The 21,673-nt window shown below is 47.2% G+C and overlaps 1 protein-coding gene across 4 annotated transcripts in view; it reads left to right on the forward strand.

Moving 5' to 3' along the window:
• dntt (deoxynucleotidyltransferase, terminal) overlaps positions 1-21,673 on the forward strand; it is a 121,175-nt gene that overhangs the window by 14,948 nt on the left and 84,554 nt on the right. For all 4 annotated transcript variants that reach the window (XM_079363349.1, XM_079363346.1, XM_079363347.1 and 1 more), the window contains exons 5-8: positions 1,475-1,546; positions 1,744-1,867; positions 3,351-3,483; positions 10,854-10,956. In XM_079363349.1, coding sequence (XP_079219475.1) covers positions 1,475-1,546; positions 1,744-1,867; positions 3,351-3,483; positions 10,854-10,956 — 432 coding nt within the window. The remainder of the gene's footprint in view (positions 1-1,474; positions 1,547-1,743; positions 1,868-3,350; positions 3,484-10,853; positions 10,957-21,673) is intronic.

The following is a 21,673-nucleotide window of genomic DNA, read 5'->3' on the forward strand; positions in this document are numbered from 1 at the left end:
GCTCCAAAGTGGGGAAAAGAGAGGAACCTACTGACATGAAAGTCTGCGAGCACTGAGGCAGAGATGAATAGTCAGTGTGTGTGTGTGTGTGTGTGTGTGTGTGTGTGTGAGAGAGAGAGTCATTGTGCATGAATGGAGTGTGTCCCCCTGCAGCACACAGTGTGTTGAAGCATTATCCGGGCGTTTGAGGTTGGCCTTGGCTGGAGGCTTGAAAAGCAGAGGTGGACGGGGTGGAAGCATGTTGAGCAGTGAAGCTGCATTAAGCTGCTCTATACTCACAGAGTGGCTCTCAGGTTCACTGGTTCATTCATACTGGAAGCCATCCCCTCGTGCATCAGCGTAAAGAAGGAAGTCCTTTAAAACCTGGGACCTGTTTTAACTGAAGACAAGCTCCTGGACGTTGATTAAACCACAGTACGTCCAGTTTATCGCTTTGATTTACATTTTATATTTAGATGACAAAACAGAGATTTTTTTATCAAAAAAAAAAAAAGTCATTTACCAACAAAGATACTTTTGGTTCCACAGGTCCTTTTAAAGGCACCGTGTTAAGGTTTGTATAATGTAGACCAAATGCAGACAAGTGAAAGGTCAGTGATGTTGTATTGCTGGTGGAGTCTGGATACTTGTTTGCTGAGTCATCAAAACATTCCCCCCCGTACAGTGTGTGTGGATGGAGACGATGACTCATCGTATCGTGTTTATACCAAGCTGTAAACATTTCCTGCTGCAGCCATTTTTAAATGTTCTCTCAGAGCCTGAAGCGGACACTTCCCTGTTGGCTTCATTTCTCAGCACCAGAGGGCCTGAGCTCTAAATGTAGAAGAATATATAATGAGTCTCTTGATTACTTCATCTAACAGTTATCAGAAATGAATCTAAACCTTGACTGTAACTGAAGTCAGAACTTTTGGCAGCTTATACATATTTACCATCCAGGATGATCAACCTGTTCAGTAGCTTCAGTTCAAACAGTCTCTCGATGCAATATTCAGACTTTTTCTGTGTTTCACTTCCCAAACCCCCTTCAGAAACTCGCACACGCTTATTGAAAGACACAAATCTTATTTTTAACTCCAGCTACTTTAACGAAGCAGATAACTGCTCCATTTACGCCTTCACGTAATGAAGACAATTAAAGTGTGACCATCAAATGAATGGAGCTCCGCTGATAGCGGCAGACAATTAAAAGACGGACAAAGTTGTTACGGAGGAAACAATAGAAGCCGGGGGAAAACATTACCTTGTGCTTTTTATGAATGCTATAAAAGCATTATTATTCCCAGGTTCCACAACAACAAAGTCGTTATTTCTTGAACAGAAATGGAAATGAGGACGCGAGGAGGAGCACCTGGTTGAAGTAGAAACGAGGAGTGATTTGTTAACTGCTGATGGAACAAAAATGTGAGAAAAACATGAAGACGCTGACACCAAATGTTTGTTTTAACGACACGTATTTCTTTATGTTGTGCAGGAGATACTTCAAAACGGCCGATCGTTTGAAGTGGAGAGAATCCTCGCTGATGAAAGGTTTCAAACACTAAAGGTCAGTCAATAAAAAAACACTCCATCCTTTGCTTTTTCTATTTCAGGCCTTTAAAATGGCAAAGCCAAAGTGATTAGCGTTTTTCTTCTCTTAAGGACGCAGAGCTGTTCAAACTGTGAGAGCTAACCTCTTCTGAGGAGAGCCTGTCGTTTCAGAGCATGTCTTCTTCATTATGTGCTCGCCTCGTTTCCTGCCAGCTGTTCACGAGTGTGTTTGGGGTTGGACCCAAGACGGCTGACAAGTGGTACCGCAGAGGGCTGCGCTCATTCAGCGACATCCTGGCAGACTGCAGCATCCAGCTCAACCGGATGCAACAAAGTGGTACGTCAACATCGCCTGTTTGAGCTCCAGTCTGCCTTCGAGAAAGACTCAAAGAGCGTTCCTTCCCTCCGGGGGGGCCGGCGTGTCATTTCAGATTTCTGTCATACGTGTGGTTGTAATGTCTTTCTCTAAAGTGAGCACAGCAGGGAGTTCACAGTGAAAACAGAATGGGTAAAGACAGCAGGGGGACTTCTAATCAAGATCAATGAATCCTGCCTCTGTGTGTGTGTGTGTGTGTGTGTGTGTGTGTGTGTGTGTGTGTGTGTGTGTGTGTGTGTGTGTGTGTGTGTGTGTGTGTGTGTGTGTGTGTGTGTGTGTGTGTGTGTGTGTGTGTGTGTGTGTGTGTGTGTGTGTGTGTGTGTGTGTGTGTGTGTGTGTGTGTGTGTGTGTGTGTGTGTGTGTGTGTGTGTGTGTGTGTGTGTGTGTGTGGGGGGGGGGGGGATTTCCCCTGAGCTCCTCAGTCAGCTGGCCTTCGAGGCAAAGAGAGCTGAGACCAACAGCTTCACGTCTTAGTAATAATAATAATAGAATATTATAATGAAGTTAAATCACAAGCTCGACTGATCAGTGACCTCAATCTGACCCCCACCGAGGCGTCCTCCTCATGCTCCACAGCCTCCAGGCTGGTCTTTAGCTTAAATGCATTAAAGAAAGTCGGCGAGGAGGAGGGGGAGGCGACCTTTGGATATCAACAGAAGCAGAAGGGACGGCGTGCGTCACGTTTGTACCGGAGGGGAGGCATAGTGCACGTAAAGAGCGCTCAACTTACCAGCACTTATCCACCTGCTAACACAACGAGTGTTTAGTTACCTGGAAGAAGCTCTAATGATAACTCTCTGACAGGGGGAGATCCCCCCCCCCCATTACATCTCCACAGTCTGGACTTCGCCCTTTAAACACTTTTTGACGGTTGAGATGTTTCTGTATGGACTGATCTACAGATATTAATGCAGATTTATTTGAGAGAACAGGAAGTCAAGTTAAGTGCACATTTATAGAGATAATTGTCTCTCATCTGAAAGACAAAGCTGCATTCTGCAGGAGCATCCACACCAGCTGAGATCCCACAGAGCATCGTCCCCGGCTGCATGTCTCAAAGGGAAACACGTGTTCTCTTCTGCTGCTCTCAATGAGGCTCTGCAGATTTAAAACATGATATTACACTGCTTCACTCCATCCCATAAAGTATTACACTGACAGACGTCTTCATCACACTGCTCATAGCCTCGGCATCATGCACAGAAGCAAGGCGAGCTTGTGTTTGAACCCTGATCTCCCTCTCTATTGTTTAAATCAGAATGAAATGAACCATGCATTTGACTGAGCTCCAGTTGTGTGTGTGCTCACAGCAGAGCACTGCTCGTCTCCTCCTATCAGCCAGCAGAACACATCACATGTTACTTTTAATGCTGCCTGACGCTCCATGTGTGTGTGATTGATGGCTGGCTCACAGACTAATAGGTGCGTGCTCTTTTCCCTGCAGGCTTCCTGCATTATGGAGACATCTCGCGGGCTGTCAGTAAAGCCGAGGCCCAAGCCCTGAGGAACATTATCGACCAAGCTGTCCATGCCATCACGCCGGACGCTGTGCTGACACTGACAGGTGGCTTTCGCAGGTACGTCTCCTTCTTTGGACTTTGAGAATGGAGACAATTCCTATCCTGCACTTTTCTTATTTTTCCTTTAGCATCATTGTCAACCTCATGTTGGTCATGCACAGGGAAGAAGAAGCAGAGTTCATCACTGAATTCTTCTCTGTCAACCAACATCAGTAACAAGCCAACTATAAATATATATATATATATATATATATATATATATATCTATATATATATTTATATATATATATATATATAAATATATATATATATATATATATTTATATATATATATATATATATATATATATTTATAGAGAGAGAGAGAGAGAGAGAGAGAGAGAGAGAGAGCTAACAAGGCTACTATAAACACTAACAGAAGCTAACAAAATAAGTTTTTATTTATTTAGCACTTTTAAAACAATAAGCTACAAGGTGTTTCACAAATGCAAAAAGTGAAAACAGGGAAACGTCCCCCCCCCCCCCCGCTTTGTGCCTGAGTGAGCGTGCAGCACTTTGCTCTGCTGTGGTAAAAAAGCAGTGGTGTGTGTGTGGTAAATAATTCAAAAGCAGTGTGGCAGTGAGGACAGGCGCTCGCCTCTCAACGGGGGTGACGGAGCCGCCACAGCTTAGCTGATGCTCTTTAATAGTCTCTGAGCTACAAAACATTACATACTGCCAAGGAAAGCTTTTTGATTTCCTCAAAAAAAAACAACTTAGAAAACTTTCTGCTTGTTGTGTTCTGGCATTTTTCACTTTTCTAAAGTTTGGTAAAAAGACGACAGACAGACTTTCAAGTCGGATGAAAACTTCTTCTTCAAAAGAAACAACTTTCTGTGAGAAGTGTTTTTAAGTGGACGTTTAGGAACACGATGAAATAAGAGAAGATGATGATTTGGTCTGCAGTGCTCCAGAGCTGATTTCTTCATGTCTTCATTTTACAAAGACAGGACACAATGAAATAAGAGCGTGTGAAAGTGAGGCTGTAGTGTTGGATGATAGAAGATTTACTTCATTGATCTCTGAAGGGAAACTGTGTGAGGGAGCGGCAGGCGCTCCTGAGCTGGTTAAAGGGGGCCTCTGATATACACCATGGACTACTCTACACTTTTATAGATGTATAGATAGGTTTTATAAATATACTAAAGAACAAGATGTAAAGTCCACCACCAGGGGGAGCACAAGATGAAGTTGAGGCTGGCGGGGAATCATGGGAATTCTTTCTTCTTCTACGCAGGGACTTGCTCACCTCGCCTTGTTCTGTAGCTTTATTTATTTTACCCGCGTTTAGAAACGTTTCACTCGATGTCACGTAATCTGCGCTTAGACTCTTGATGATGACGAACATCGAAACCATCCCAGAAGCTGCAGAATGTAAAAAAACAGCATGACTGTTGTTGCATTAAAGAAGGGACATACAGTTAGCAGACGCTCGTCGCTCGCTCACTGTCTTTCACTGTGAAAGTCAGGACATATCCTCAGTGTGTGACACACTGACGACTCGACACAGAGTGCTGAAGCATTCATGATGAGCTGGAGTAAAAGTTCTGGAAGTAATAAGTTTCACTTTTGATTAATATTGCTTCTCCAAAGTTCCATCGTCTCATTTTTGAAACTCAGAGCGAGCAGCATGGTGTATCATTAATTTGCCTCTTTGGTTAAAGGTCTACAACTTTATCCAATAAGTGCAATCTTCAGGAGGATAACTGACAGCTTGAATGATATCAGATTATGTAAATAACAGCTCCTCCAGGGAGAGATGCGCTAAAGGAGATGAGCAAAGTGATTAGAGCCTCATGGGTCGTTAACATCCAGAATGAAGGGGGAGGAGCGGCGCCGCACACGGTGAACGGCGCCTGGGAGAGCACTTCAACACAGACCAGGAGAGACGAAGCATGTTTACCTCGGCTTATATTGGGCGAGGGCTCGGGGGTCTCACGTGAGACCTGATTGGAATCATGCAGAGCTTTGATTGAAAAACGATTGTCTTGTACATGATCAAGTCAGTAAGTCAGTTAGCGTTCTGTTGTTGAAGCAGACACACGATGGAGGCGTTAGTCAGGATAATACGTCTCCTCAGTGTGACAGAAGTCCTGCTCATTAACTTCATGTTCCAGATCGCCCTCGTCAACAAGCTGCAGCAGACTTAAATAGATGTGGACAATATATGAGCTCGCCTCGTGAGAGTTCATAAAAGAAGCGCCCTGCTGTAGTAAACTCCAGCTGTCATCCACTTGAGAAGAACGCAGCATGGCGAGGACATGATGCTGCTGACATTAGCCTTATTGAAAGGACAGCTGTGTGGAGTGGAAAGCGGTTCTGTTTTGGGGGGAGGATTAAAAATAGAAGCAGCATGTGAAAGACTCCCACGGTGTCAGACGAGACGTCCCCGCTGTGGATCTTATTCAACAACACACAGAAAGTGACTCTTCTTCAGCTGAATGAAGTTTGACCCTCAGCAGCTCCTGTACACAACACGCTCTCTAAATATCTGCTGTCTGAAGAAGGCAGCCAGGCTTTTATCCCAGTGTGTGTATACTGTGTGTGTGTGTACTGTGTGTGTGTGTACTGTGTGTGTGTGTACTGTGTGTGTGTATACTGTGTGTGTGTGTACTGTGTGTGTGTGTACTGTGTGTGTGTGTACTGTGTGTGTGTATACTGTGTGTGTGTATACTGTGTGTATACTGTGTGTGTGTGTACTGTGTGTGTGTGTACTGTGTGTGTGTGTACTGTGTGTGTGTATACTGTGTGTGTGTGTACTGTGTGTGTGTATACTGTGTGTGTGTATACTGTGTGTGTGTGTACTGTGTGTGTGTGTACTGTGTGTGTGTGTACTGTGTGTGTGTGTACTGTGTGTGTGTATACTGTGTGTGTGTGTACTGTGTGTGTGTGTACTGTGTGTGTGTATACTGTGTGTGTGTATACTGTGTGTATACTGTGTGTGTGTATACTGTGTGTGTGTGTACTGTGTGTGTGTATACTGTGTGTGTGTATACTGTGTGTGTGTACTTTTATCCCAGTATACAAAGTGTGTATACTGTGTGTGTGTACTGTGTGTGTACTGTGTGTGTGTATACTGTGTGTGTATACTGTGTGTGTGTATACTGTGTGTGTGTATACTGTGTGTGTGTGTACTGTGTGTGTGTATACTGTGTGTGTGTATACTGTGTGTGTGTACTTTTATCCCAGTATACAAAGTGTGTATACTGTGTGTGTGTATACTGTGTGTGTGTGTACTGTGTGTGTGTATACTGTGTGTGTGTGTACTGTGTGTGTGTATACTGTGTGTGTGTATACTGTGTGTGTGTATACTGTGTGTGTGTGTACTGTGTGTGTGTGTACTGTGTGTGTGTATACTGTGTGTGTGTATACTGTGTGTATACTGTGTGTGTGTATACTGTGTGTGTATACTGTGTGTGTGTATACTGTGTGTGTGTATACTGTGTGTGTGTATACTGTGTGTGTGTGTACTGTGTGTGTGTATACTGTGTGTGTGTATACTGTGTGTGTGTATACTGTGTGTGTGTATACTGTGTGTGTGTATACTGTGTGTGTGTGTACTGTGTGTGTGTATACTGTGTGTGTGTATACTGTGTGTGTGTACTTTTATCCCAGTATACAAAGTGTGTATACTGTGTGTGTGTACTGTGTGTGTACTGTGTGTGTACTGTGTGTGTATACTGTGTGTGTGTACTGTGTGTGTGTACTGTGTGTGTACTGTGTGTGTACTGTGTGTGTATACTGTGTGTGTGTACTGTGTGTGTACTGTGTGTGTACTGTGTGTGTACTGTGTGTGTATACTGTGTGTGTGTACTGTGTGTGTACTGTGTGTGTACTGTGTGTGTATACTGTGTGTGTGTACTGTGTGTGTACTGTGTGTGTACTGTGTGTGTACTGTGTGTGTACTGTGTGTGTATACTTTTATCCCAGTATACAAAGTGTGTATACTGTGTGTGTGTACTGTGTGTGTGTACTGTGTGTGTGTATACTGTGTGTGTGTATACTGTGTGTGTGTACTGTGTGTGTGTATACTGTGTGTGTATACTGTGTGTGTGTGTACTGTGTGTGTACTGTGTGTGTGTATACTGTGTGTGTGTACTGTGTGTGTGTATACTGTGTGTGTGTACTGTGTGTGTGTATACTGTGTGTGTATACTGTGTGTGTGTGTACTGTGTGTGTACTGTGTGTGTGTATACTGTGTGTGTATACTTTTATCCTAGTATACAATGTGTGTATACTGTGTGTATACTGTGTGTATACTGTGTGTATACTGTGTGTATACTGTGTGTGTGTATACTGTGTGTGTATACTTTTATCCCAGTATACAATGTGTGTATTGTGTGTATATTGTGTGTGTGTATTGTTTGTGTATCGTGTGTGTATTGTTTGTGTATCGTGTGTGTATTGTTTGTGTGTATATTGTGTGTATTGTTTGTGTGTGTATTGTGTGTGTGTGTATTATGCATAGGTGTGGTGCACGCTCATGTGTAAATGAGCATGTATATTTGAAGAGCTTTGTGCAGGAAGTATCAATCATTGAACCTTTTCCGTCACGCTGTAATCAGAACAGACTGACTCAGCTCCACCTCTTCGTGCTTCTTGTTGCACCAAAGTCACGAGGCCGTGTTACTTTGCACGGTGTGTTAACAGTCCATCAAAGCTAATATTTGCAGCTGAAATGCTCCGTGCTTCATCCCCCGCTGAGCAGGAGTGGATGCCTAATGCTGAATAAAAAATGTGTTGTGAGAGTGCATGGTGAGAGGCAGAGAAGAAGAAAGCCCCCCCCCCTCTCTCTCCTGGCACAGTGTGTCTGACGTGCTGCTGTCGACTTTCAGCTGACTGAAGTTAAACCAGAGGTTTGTGCACAGACACACACTGATGCTCCGCTGCATTCAAGACGCAGTTACAAAGTGTAATGCCACCATTTCCCATGTCCCATCCGTCCCTGCAGGGATACAGTCGGGGGGGGGGGGGGACTCGTTTTGGAGGTAAACTCAGTTTATGTGGATATTTCTTTACTATTCACCGCACACATTCATGCAGTGCACTCAGCTGAGTTTTGCCAGCACAGCAGAGGGTAGAAGGATTCACTGAACAAGTGGAGCGCACTGTACAAGCTGGAAGTGTTTGTGGAAACTCAGCTCTGCCAATTAAAAGTGTTTGTGCGGTTTCAGAGGAAAGTTGCTCTCTCAGCAGATGGAAATCTGTGATGCAGACTCTGATAGCCGCATGCTTCCAGCGTACTCATTCAGCGAGTGTTGACGTTTCACTTAAACAGAAATACCACCGAGCATGAATAGGAGAAAGGACTCCAACATCTTCTATTATGATAGAGGGAGGATAAATGACACGCAGAGTGGACCTGTAAGCACAGCACTCTCTCTGTTAGAGCCACAGGGCTACACGCTCTCACACACTGACGCTTACTGTTAACATTATCATGCCTGGGGGAGCTCTAATGGCTGCTCCCTGAATTAGCCACGCTGACCTTTGAAGCTTTTCACAGCCTGTCTCCATCCCTGCTGCCGTCTCTCTGTAGTTTGAGGTGGCGTGGAGAGATCAGACAAAGAGCCTGTGGCAGCTGTGGAGCGACATTACGCCCAGCGTTTGTTCTCATCTCTTTTAGTTGTTAGACAATATGGATGGTCAAAGTGACAGGAGCTCCAACAGAGAGATTCCCTTTGTTCAGAGGATCTGTGAGTGGCTGTTTTTGATTGGTCTGAAATGACGCCTGGTCTTAACGAAAGTCGGCTTCAGCACCATGGAGAGCTCATACTCTACTGAAACTAGAAATGATGAGAGACATAGAAACAGATTCAATTCAAACGTTATAAACTCTGATCAGTTTCTTTTCATTTGTCCCGTTTGTTTCTGCAGAACTTTATTATTAGTCTTTTATAAATCTCTGTCACATGTTCACAGAATGCATTCACTTAAATGTCTTATAAACAAGCGGTCTGCAGAGTTTTAATGTTTCTCAACTCTTGGAGCGCAGCGTGTTTTTGAAAAAGGAGCGTAAAGAATATTTGGAATAACATGATGTGGTTGAGTTTGTGCCTTTTGTCAGTAAGGCAAACAAAATGATGCTTCGCAGGCTTCATAAATCTGTGCACCCAGTTCAGGGAGCCGAGCGTACAGATGGAACATGTGTGCACGTGTGAGAGAGCAGAATCTGTGTCTCGGACGTTTCATGCATTCATATCAACTTAACAGCAGACGTCTCTTACTTTCTCTCCACTCCTCTGGAGAGTGCACACTAACTGACAACAGGTGATCCAACGCAGTAAGCATCAGTGGCGTTGTAGAAAGTGCAAGTTATTCTTTAAATAGTCTTCTGTCCATCTCCTCTCTGCACAAACCTCAGTCATTCAGTTCTGTGAGATGGGTGAGCCCCTGCTGTTGACCTAGGAGACCCCACGTACTGGCTTGGGCCTTTCCTCTGATAAGCCCTGTCCTTTAGAGCCACACGTAACCCAGACACCCGAGAAAAGTGTGTGTGTTTGTATTTATACATATAATGTATAAATATATGTATAAATACATATATTTATACATGTATAAATATATGTATAAATATGGTATTTATATATATAATGTATAAATACAAATCGTCACCTTGTTAAAATAGAGAAAAATGATGCTGGCCACCTCTGGTACAATTGCCTATAATGTCAGTTAAACAGATCATGTGATATACACCTTTAATATAATGGCCTATGTGAAGAGTGGGCCGTTTTATTTTGCCTAAGTCAAAAGACAATGTGACTTAAATAAAACAGCCTAAGTCCCAGACGCATGTTAAAAAAAATCATGTCTTTTTCTCATGTTACGTAATTGACAAACATTATTAGTATGTCAACAGTGATCTGTTTTCATTACCTTGTTGAGTAAAATCATTTAAAAATATCATATATTCAACATTTGGCTCAGTTTTTTGTGTTTCCTGAAAAACTTGAGGCGATTTATTTTAACAAGGTGACGAAATCATTTACCAGCTTGTGCACAGCAGGTCAAACCCTGAAACCAGAGACCCGCCTCCTTTTCAGAGCCGAGCCGCGTGAGTGCTGCAGATATCTGTAATCTGAAGCTGTATGTTCACAGAGACATGGTTGATGAATGGTGAGTTGGACCTGGTTGTTTGCGTGTATCTGTTCCACTGTTCCTGTTCCTGCCTGAGTATCAGCTACAGTATACTGTGCTGCTGCTGACAGAGACTCCGTGTGGGTCTGTGTGCTTTACGAGGCCGGTCCAGGTATTAAACGATGAGTCTTAAAAAAGTTAGAGCTCTGAGGAAACACACCACACTTCATCTGTGCTCTGACTCGCTCCCTCGTCATCAGGTCGACACGATGAAGACGAGTCTTTTTCACCTCTGTCTTTATCTGCAGGGGGAAGGACTTTGGTCATGATGTGGACTTCATCGTGACCACACCTGAGCCGGGGGAGGAGGAGACCCTGATACCCAAAGTTATAAACAGGCTGACCAAACAAGTAAGTGTGTCGTTCCCTTTGTCTGCACTAATGGGAAGAATTCAGGATGTTGAGCTGTCTATCATTAGTCTGCAGTGATGGTTTAAAATCACAGCTCCTTGAAAGGTTTCTCATGGAGCTGATAAACATGAGCACATTTTCATAGTGAACTGAGCACAGCACAAGATCCTTCTGTTTTAGTGCTCACCTGTTTCTACCATTGTAAAGATGAGGAGGAGTTTAGAGTAGTTCAGAGATGAAGGAAAGAAAAGTTTGGGGTCACATCAGGACCTTCCTCTGACTTACCTCGTACCTCTGCTCTCTTCCCAAATAGACTGCACTCCGTCTGTGCTGTGGCTGCACTCCGTCTGCACTCCAACTGCACTCCATCTGTGCTGTGTCTGAACTCCGTCTGCGCGCCGTCTGCACTGTCTGTACTCCGTCTGCACTCCATCTGTGCTGTGTCTGCACTCCATCTGCACTCCGTCTGCACTCCGTCTGCACTCCGTCTGCGCTGTGTCTGCACTCCGTCTGCACTCCGTCTGCACTCCGTCTGCGCTGTGTCTGCGCTCCGTCTGCACTCCGTCTGTGCTCCATCTGTGTTCCGTCTGTGCGCTGTCTGCACTCTGTCTGCGCTCCAACTGCACTCCATCTGTGCGCTGTCTGCGCGCCGTCTGCACTCCATCTGTGCGCTGTCTGCGCGCCGTCTGCACTCCATCTGTGCGCTGTCTGCACTCCGTCTGCGCTCCATCTGCACTCCATCTGCACTCCGTCTGCGCTCCATCTGCACTCCATCTGCGCTCCATCTGCACTCCGTCTGCGCTCCATCTGCACTCCGTCTGCGCTCCGTCTGTGCTCCGTCTGCGCTGTGTCTGCGCTGTGTCTGTGCTCCGTCTGTGTTCTGTCTGCGCTCTGTCTGCGCTCCGTCTGCGCTCTGTCTGCGCTCCGTCTGCGCTCCGTCTGTGCTCTGTCTGCGCTGTGTCTGCGCTGTGTCGCTCTGTCTGCGCTGTGTCTGCGCTGTGTCTGCGCTCTGTCTGCGCTGTGTCTGCGCTCTGTCTGCGCTGTGTCTGCGCTGTGTCTGCGCTGTGTCTGCGCTCCGTCTGCGCTCTGTCTGCGCTCCGTCTGCGCTCCGTCTGCGCTCTGTCTGCGCTCCGTCTGCACTCCATCTGCGCTCCGTCTGTGCTCCGTCTGCACTCCATCTGCGCTGTGTCTGCGCTCTGTTTGCGCTGTGTCTGCGCTCTGTCTGCGCTCCGTCTGCGCTCCGTCTGCGCTCCGTCTGCGCTCCGTCTGCGCTCCGTCTGTGCTCCGTCTGCACTCCGTCTGCGCTGTGTCTGCGCTCTGTTTGCGCTGTGTCTGCGCTCCGGAGTCCGCAGCACTCTGATGCCAGAGCACGACGCATCAATTTAACAGAGAAGAGAACAAGCAGGACAGGAAGTCAGACCCCATACAATATTAAAATAGTTTATTTTCAGAATAAAATACAGTATTTGGACTGTTCAGAAAAACGACCGTGTGTTTATAAGGTTTTAGTTTTATATCACATACATTACATTATCTCACGCTTAATGTTGGAAAGTCTCGGCTCTCCAGCTGTCCGCCTGTGCTCTCCATTGATTCATCTTTATTGACAGTAGATGCTGACAAACCTTCATCGTACAGGTGTTAGACTGATGAGGAAGTGAAACCTCACAGCAGCCTTTTAATAAGTGTTTCGTGGCTCTGCCGCCTTTAACGGAGAGAGATAGTGAACAGGTGAGGAGAATATTCACTGAGTGACAGATAAAACAGTGTTGACGCTTGTTTATTGGTTTTACTCAAATGATGACGAGCTGCTAATATCACAGTAATGTGACGAGTATCAACGTGCTGCAGAAGAGTTTAATTAAAGCTCAGAGCTCATTAGCATTTAATGACTTCAAACTCAGGTCTGGATCCCCTAACGAGTCTTCGTATTCATATCGACTTCTTCCACGTCACGTCTGCCGTTAAGTCGACCGTCACGTGTTAGAAAGGAAGGAAAACATGGATCAGAAGGAAACAGTGGCGCTCTGATGAAATCATTATCGTGATGCAGTCCACTCAGTCACCTGAAGGTTGTCCAGCTTGAGTCCATAATACTATCATTAAGCTGTTTGATGTTTTTAACAACTCCTGTCAAATGTCAACGTGGATGCAGTTGGCTATTGAGGGGCGTGTCCTCTGCAGCGTCCCCGCCCTCAGTCCCCTTGTATCAATGGTTAGATACATAATGTGATCTATTAGCTGCCTTTTCCTGTTCAGGATCCATATCTCATGTCGAGGACTGCAGGACTTCAGATGGTCCTCCAAAGTCCAACCAGAAGTTCTGAGGCCCTGTCCACACGTAGCTGGGTATCTTACAAAACAATCTTTCTACGTTTTGTCCTCTCATCCACACGAAAACGCAGATTTATGCCACAAAAACAAAGCTTTTAAAAACCTCCAACCAAAGTGAAGATTTACGAATTCTCCGTTTATGCATTTGCATTAGGACGTCAATAACTGGGATTATGTGTTTCCAAACATCACTGCCTGCGACAAAACATGTTCTTCCATCACATATGATGCATGAATGTGCTTAAAAACGCACTTCTACGGTTACATACTTACATACTAAAAACGAGGTCGTGTGTACATGTTTTTTTCTAGACGGAGGGGGCAGGATGTTCGTTTTTACAAAAACCCGGCAACGTGTGGACAAGACCTTAAAGTTAGGGTTGGTCATTTTCTAAAACTAGCATGGTTTAGAAAATAGCATTCCCTCTGTGCTCCCCCTAAAGCCACGCCCCTCTCCTTTGTGTTCCATCTAAAGCCACGCCCCTCCCCTCCGTGCTCCCCCTAAAGCCACGCCCCTCTCCTTTGTGTTCCATCTAAAGCCACGCCCCTCCCCTCCGTGCTCCCCCTAAAGCCACGCCCCTCCCCGCCGTGCTCCCCCTAAAGCCACGCCCCTCTCCTTTGCGTTCCATCTAAAGCCACGCCCCTCCCCTCCGTGCTCCCCCTAAAGCCACGCCCCTCTCATTTGTGTTCCATCTAAAGCCACGCCCCTCCACTCCGTGCTCCCTCTAAAGCCACGCCTCTCTCCTTTGTGTTCCATTTAAAGCCACGCCCCTCCCCTCCGTGCTCCCTCTAAAGCCACGCCCCTCTCCTTTGTGTTCCATTTAAAGCCACGCCCCCTCCCCCTCTGCGCTCTCTACAGCAGGGAGACCGAGTGCAGACATTGGCTGAAGTTTGTACGAGTTTACAAACTGATACAGATGTGGGATTTTGTATGTTTCATTTTCAGAGAACTTGAGTTTCTGTCAGGACCTAAAAACAATTTAAATTAAAATCTTAAAAAGTTGATCAAGAAGAAATGAACCCTGCCTTTAATGATCCACACTGAACGGTCCCACTCCTCTAAATGGACTGAAATGTTTTGGAGCGCTGATGATGACACGATGGAACCATAGTTGCATTGTCTGTAAAGCCTGGGAGATCAGGTCAGGACGGTTTGTTTCATTTTAATGATTATTATTTGGGGCATGTTGTTTATGTATGACACATTGATAAAGTGATTGATACACTCGCTCATATATGAAAAGGAGAAGACCAAAGAGGAGGATGTAACCGTGTGGACTAAACGTGATGGTCAGTATGACTTCTAAAGAAGGGACGAGGTGTGCAAGGACAATTTCCTTCCACAGATAAATGAGTGTCTGAAGAGGGTCATGAGAGGAGACAAGTGTTTGATGAAGAGCGGGTCCGCTCTGTCTGCTCGAGCTGTCGCCTCCTTTGTGTCATCTCTGGGTTTAAAAATACCCCCCCCCCCCCCCCCCACACACACACACACACACACACACACACACACACACACACACACACACACACACACACACACACAAACACACACAGAGCTCCTCTTTGTCAGACGTCCATCCCTCCCATAATTACCTCCTCCTAACTGTATCAGCGGAGCTCTCGTCCCGAGGAGACGGTGTGACAGTGTGCGGTGATAAGGAGCCATGTGAGACTTTAAAGGAGGCGGACCAATGAGGACTGCAGAAGGGACAGGTCTGCAGGGACCAGGACTGCAGAGGGGACAAGTCTGCAGGGACGAGGACACGGGAGACAGTGATTAACTCTGGGTAGCAGAGGTTGACTCTAAGTCGTGTAACCTTGTCATCTCCATCAAGTCCCCGGGGGGCCCACGTGTCTTCACCAGCGCTGCCTGCATCCCCTCTTCAGCCTGCAGGGAGTTAAAAATACATCTATCCACTAACGTCCTTGGAAAATCGGGTTCATCATTTCTCCCCCCCCCCCCTGCGCTGATATTCTGAAAGCATAACTTGGGGGCAGAGGGAAGGTCACCAGCTTCTGTGCAGACAGATGAGATTCAGCTTGGCCTGGTGATAGCAGCAGAGAGACTCAGGTTTCATCCTCCGTCCATTCATCATCTCCGTCACTAAACACGGCGGAGCAGCGGACGCATCGCCACCACGATGATGTGATTCAGCTCAGGTTTGATCTGATCTGGTGAGAGTCAGGGTGGTCAGGGATTCACAGAGTTTTCCTTGTGGTTGAATAAGTGAGCTCTGGGTTATTGTGCATAGAGTTAGTCAGTCTGAGATCTAAAGACAAGTGGAGCACTGAAGGCTACTTTGACTGACACTGAGAGGATACACCTTTAATCTCTGCTAACAGACTCTTTTATTCCGGACCAAAAGTCAAAGCTAGGTTCAAACAGCCTCAGCTAATGGGTGCTAATCTGAGAGATGAGATCAGAGCTCCTCCTGTCCCAACACCAAAGAGTCAGCATGGCTGCTGCAGGTGGCTGCTGCAGTGCCTTCTTATCTCTCTGCACTTGAACAAATGTACTAAAGTCCCATGTGATTGGTTTAACACATCCAAAAAGATTTATGATCTCTTATCCTTTCATGGAAAAGCTTGAAGCTTGAATTTGAGTCCCTACGGAGAAAACATTTAATATCTGCAGATCCTGTCGTGAGTGTGTGTGGAACAATCTCCTTCCATAATCATACTGAGTGTGGAACCTGAGTGTGTGTGGAACAATCTCCTTCCATAATCACACTGAGTGTGGAACCTGAGTGTGTGTGGAACAATCTCCTTCCATAATCACACTGAGTGTGGAACCTGAGTGTGGAACCTGAGTGTGTGTGGAACAATCTCCTTCCATAATCACACTGAGTGTGGAACCTGAGTGTGTGTGGAACAATCTCCTTCCATAATCACACTGAGTGTGGAACCTGAGTGTGTGTGGAACAATCTCCTTCCATAATCACACTGAGTGTGGAACCTGAGTGTGTGTGGAACAATCTCCTTCCATAATCATCCTGAGTGTGGAACCTGAGTGTGTGTGGAACAATCTCCTTCCATAATCACACTGAGTGTGGAACCTGAGTGTGTGTGTGAGGAACAATCTCCTTCCATAATCACACTGAGTGTGGAACCTGAGTGTGTGTGGAACAATCTCCTTCCATAATCACACTTAGTGTGGAACCTGAGTGTGTGTGGAACAATCTCCTTCCATAATCACACTGAGTGTGGAACCTGAGTGTGTGTGGAACAATCTCCTTCCATAATCATCCTGAGTGTGGAACCTGAGTGTGTGTGTGGAACAATCTCCTTCCATAATCATACTGAGTGTGGAACCTGAGTGTGGAACCTGAGTGTGGAACCTTTATGACCTTATACACTGAGAACTAAGAATAAAGATATGAAAGATATGAAGTACATTAGAGGACAGCATGTAATGAATCAAACATCATCACATGATCATGCTCGGACACGGTACACTTCCTTGATCCTGGCGCGGATGGAAGAGGTGTGCTTCAGTAACCTCACAGTTACAGTTGATGTGTGGCGTGTTTGACTCCGCCTCTTTTGTGATGTAAGCACGCTTCATGGTCACGTGAAGCTACAGTATCATATGTTGTATTACGACTTTATCTCACAGAGTAAGTGTGCTCAGTTAGTCCTGGAAATGAGTCCTGCACCAGAGACCACATCACCCCCGTCTTCACAACCTCCACTGCCCCCCCCCCCTGTTCATGCTCACTTATGAAGCCCTCCATCACCTGGCTCCTCCCCCTTACCTGAGTCCTCACAGTAGGTTGAAGTGTGTCCCTGCTGCTGATCAGTTCACCTTTCTGAACCTAAATATGTGGAAGATGAATCTTCTAAATAATTCTGTCCTTCTGTCCTCTGTGTAAACGGGAAGATTCTGGATGTGTTCAGATAAAGTTCTGCTGAGTCCGAGCTGCAGGTCAGTGACGATGAACGGCCTTTCCTGAGATGTCAGTGATGACTGAGTCTGGATTCTGCAACATATCGTGCAGATACACATACGCTTCTTTTAGTTGTGATCGCAGGATAACGAAGACGAACAAAGGGTGGCCTAGTGGTAGCTACGCACACCCCATGTACAGAAGCTTCATCCTGGGTTCAAATCCGTCCTGTGTTTCCTGCATGTCGTTCTCCTCTGGTTTCTGACTCTGTTCTCTAAATAAAACCTGAATTAAACTGAAGAAGAAGAGAGTGGGGCTGCTCGCTGTTAGAGTCCACGCCACGTTCCCACTGACCACGCCCCCACTGACCACGCCCTCACTGACCACACTCCCACTGACCACGCTCCCACTGGCCACGCTCCCACTGACCACTCTCACTGACCACGCTCCCACTGACCACATTCCCACTGACCACGCTCCCACTGACCACACTCTCACTGACCACGCCCTCACTGACCACGCCCTCACTGACCACGCTCCCACTGACCACGCTCCCACTGACCACACTCCCACTGACCACGCTCTCACTGACCACGCTCCCACTGACCACGCTCTCACTGACCACGCTCTCACTGACCACGCCCTCACTGACCACGCTCCCACTGACCACACTCCCACTGACCACGCTCTCACTGACCACGCTCCCACTGACCACGCTCTCACTGACCACGCTCTCACTGACCACGCCCTCACTGACCACGCCCTCACTGACCACGCCCTCACTGACCACGCTCCCACTGACAACGCTCCCACTGACCACGCCCTCACTGACCACGCCCTCACTGACCAAGCTCCCACTGACCACGCCCTCACTGACCACACTCTCACTGACCACGCTCCCACTGACCACGCTCCCACTGACCACGCCCTCACTGACCACACTCTCACTGACCACACCCTCACTGACCACGCTCCCACTGACCACGCCCTCACTGACCACGCCCTCACTGACCATGCTCCCACTGACCACGCTCCCACTGACCACGCTCTCACTGACCACGCTCCCACTGACCACGCCCTCACTGACCACGCTCCCACTGACCACGCTCCCACTGACCACGCCCTCACTGACCACGCCCTCACTGACCACGCCCTCACTGACCACGCCCTCACTGACCACGCTCCCACTGACCACGCTCCCACTGACCACGCTCCCACTGACCACGCTCTCACTGACCACGCTCCCACTGACCACGCTCTCACTGACCACGCTCCCACTGACCACGCCCTCACTGACCACGCTCCCACTGACCACGCTCTCACTGACCACGCTCCCACTGACCACGCCCTCACTGACCACGCTCCCACTGACCACGCCCTCACTGACCACGCCCTCACTGACCATGCTCCCACTGACCACGCCCTCACTGACCACGCTCCCACTGACCACGCTCTCACTGACCACGCCCTCACTGACCACGCCCTCACTGACCACGCCCTCACTGACCACGCCCTCACTGACCACGCTCCCACTGACCACGCTCCCACTGACCACGCTCTCACTGACCACGCCCTCACTGACCAAGCTCCCACTGACCACGCTCTCACTGACCACGCTCTCAGTATAAGTGGATGTCTGGAGACAAGTTGTCTCAGGGCTTCAGAAAAGACGAATCTTGAACTGATCAGATCAATCAATCAATCAATCTTTATTTATATAGCATCAATTCAATATCTGACATGCTTCCATAAACACGCACATATCTGACATGCTTCCATAAACACGCACATATCTGACATGCTTCCATAAACACGCACATATCTGACATGCTTCCATAAACACGCACATATCTGACATGCTTCCATAAACACGCACATATCTGACATGCATCCATAAACACGCACATATCTGACATGCTTCCATAAACACGCACATATCTGACATGCTTCCATAAACATGCACATATCTGACATGCTTCCATAAACACGCACATATCTGACATGCATCCATAAACACGCACATATCTGACATGCTTCCATAAACATGCACATATCTGACATGCTTCCATAAACACGCACATATCTGACATGCTTCCATAAACACGCACATATCTGACATGCTTCCAGGGGGCGGCAGTAGCTCAGTCTGTAGGGACTTGGGTTGGGAACCGGAGGGTCGCCGGTTCAAGTCCCGGCACGGACCAAGTCCGGAAACTGGTCTGGTAACTGGAGAGGTGCCAGTCCGTTTCCTGAGCACTGCCGAGGTGCCCCTGAGCAAGGCACCGAACCCCAAAACTGCTCTGGAGCGCTCGCTGTGGGCCCCCTCACTCTGAGACCTGCATGTCACTAGAACCCTGTTTGTGCATGAGTGTGTATCTCGGCCTGTGTGTGTGTTAGACAGAGTGTAAACTGAATTTCCTCTTGTGGGATTAATAAAGTGTAAATTATTATTATTATTATTAAACACGCACACTCTCTTTAATCCAGTGAAGAAAACAAAGGAGTCCAATGTGATGGAGAGGAAATGCAGTTTAAACCAGTACAGCTCCCAGTTCATCCTTGTTTCTTCTTCTCTTTGTGGAGAGGCAAAGCTGTGGGGGACAGATTATCTTCCCGCTGTCCTCCTCTGTAATTCCCTCTGTAAACATTTCTGCTGGATTGAGCGTGCTCTCCGCTGCTCGCTGACATTACCTGCTGCGTGGGAGATGATTACATAGCGGGCTAAACAGCCTCCAGCCAGGCTGAGACAGGGGACGTGATGACATCCTGTTTGAAAGCTGGATTTGTGTCAGACAGAAAGAGGGAGACTCCAAAGTGTGTGTGTAGGCAGCAGTTTCCATATTCAGCTACTTAATGGTCTGTCCTGATGTCTCCCATAACTCAATAATACTTTTCTCTGAAGGCATCGCCATGGTTCAGGGTAGGAGGAGCCTAAATATCTTCCTAAATAATTAGGGACCTCCATCTGTGGCCTGGATTGGTTGCAGAGCTTCTCCTGCAGCTTATCTCGAGTGAGTCTCCCGGGGGTTTTAATTTGAGATCAGTCAGTGTTTAAGTGCTTTAATGCTGTCATTCTGGGCTCATTATCTAAATGGGAGCTGTCACTGCCTGAAGCTAAGCTATCACTGCCTGAAGCTAAGCTATCACTGAATGTAAAGGGATCTCTAAGAGGAGCTGAAGGGTTATCTACAAACGCAGATGGAGAGCAGTGCAGGGGTGTGTGTGTGTGTGTGTGTGTGTGTGTGTGTGTGTGTGTGTGTTTCAAATTAGTCATAGCCTAATGGGTGGTGGGGGGGGGGGGGTTCCTTGAGTTTTACTCCTATTTGTCAATCAAGCCATGTACCTTCTCCGCCCTCTTCTGATGGTTTGTGGCGACCACTCGAGTGCTGGGTGGGTGGGTGTTAAATGTTTTGTGATTAACCTCTGTGATTGGCTGGACAGGCTGAGTGGCTTCCCGCTGCACTCACTTCCTCACTTATTGCTCTTTAAGGAGGGTGCAGTAGATTTATGAGCATGGAGAGGAGAGTACTATCCCAACAATTACGCCGGGAGCTGGAATTAAATTGACAATTTGTAATCTTAATCGCTTTAACAGTCCCACGTCCAAAGAGAAGGGTAATCAGCCAGGGCACGGTCTGCAGGAAATCAATCCTTTTTGTTTTTTTTACCCTCCTACAATCAGGTTGAGTCTTTTATTCTCTGGCACTCTCCTCCAACAGCTTTGTTTCTCTTTGCTGAACTCTTCTGATTCTCTCTCTTCAACAAACTCTCACAGATTTCCATGATGTGAGGAGCATTTAGCTTCAGGCTGACTGGAGGCTCTGCTGGATCAACACTCCAGGTCATCTCAGTCTGAGTCCGAGCAGACCGCCTGGACTTCTGAGCCCTGACAAAGACCTGCTGCTGTTCAGGACTTAACCATCAAGATGGCCTGTTTGACCGGTCTGTTAGTCCGGCCTGTTAGTCCACCTGTTAGTCCGGCCTGTTAGTCCACCTGTTAGTCCGGTCTGTTAGTCCACCTGTTAGTCCGGCCTGTTAGTCCACCTGTTAGACCGGTCTGTTAGTCCGGCCTGTTAGTCCACCTGTTAGTCCGGCCTGTTAGTCCACCTGTTAGTCCGGCCTGTTAGTCCACCTGTTAGTCCGGCCTGTTAGACCGGTCTGTTAGTCCGGCCTGTTAGTCCACCTGTTAGTCCGGTCTGTTAGTCCGGCCTGTTAGTCCGGCCTGTTAGTCCACCTGTTAGTCCGGTCTGTTAGTCCGGCCTGTTAGTCCGGCCTGTTAGTCCACCTGTTAGTCCGGCCTGTTAGTCCACCTGTTAGTCCGGCCTGTTAGTCCGCCTGTTAGTCCGGCCTGTTAGTCCACCTGTTAGTCCGGTCTGTTAGTCCGGCCTGTTAGTCCACCTGTTAGTCCGGTCTGTTAGTCCGGCCTGTTAGTCCGGTCTGTTAGACCACCTGTTAGTCCGGTCTGTTAGACCACCTGTTAGTCCGGTCTGTTAGTC

This window comes from Symphodus melops (assembly GCF_947650265.1).
Source record: "Symphodus melops genome assembly, chromosome: 15".
NCBI lineage: Eukaryota > Metazoa > Chordata > Actinopteri > Labriformes > Labridae > Symphodus > Symphodus melops.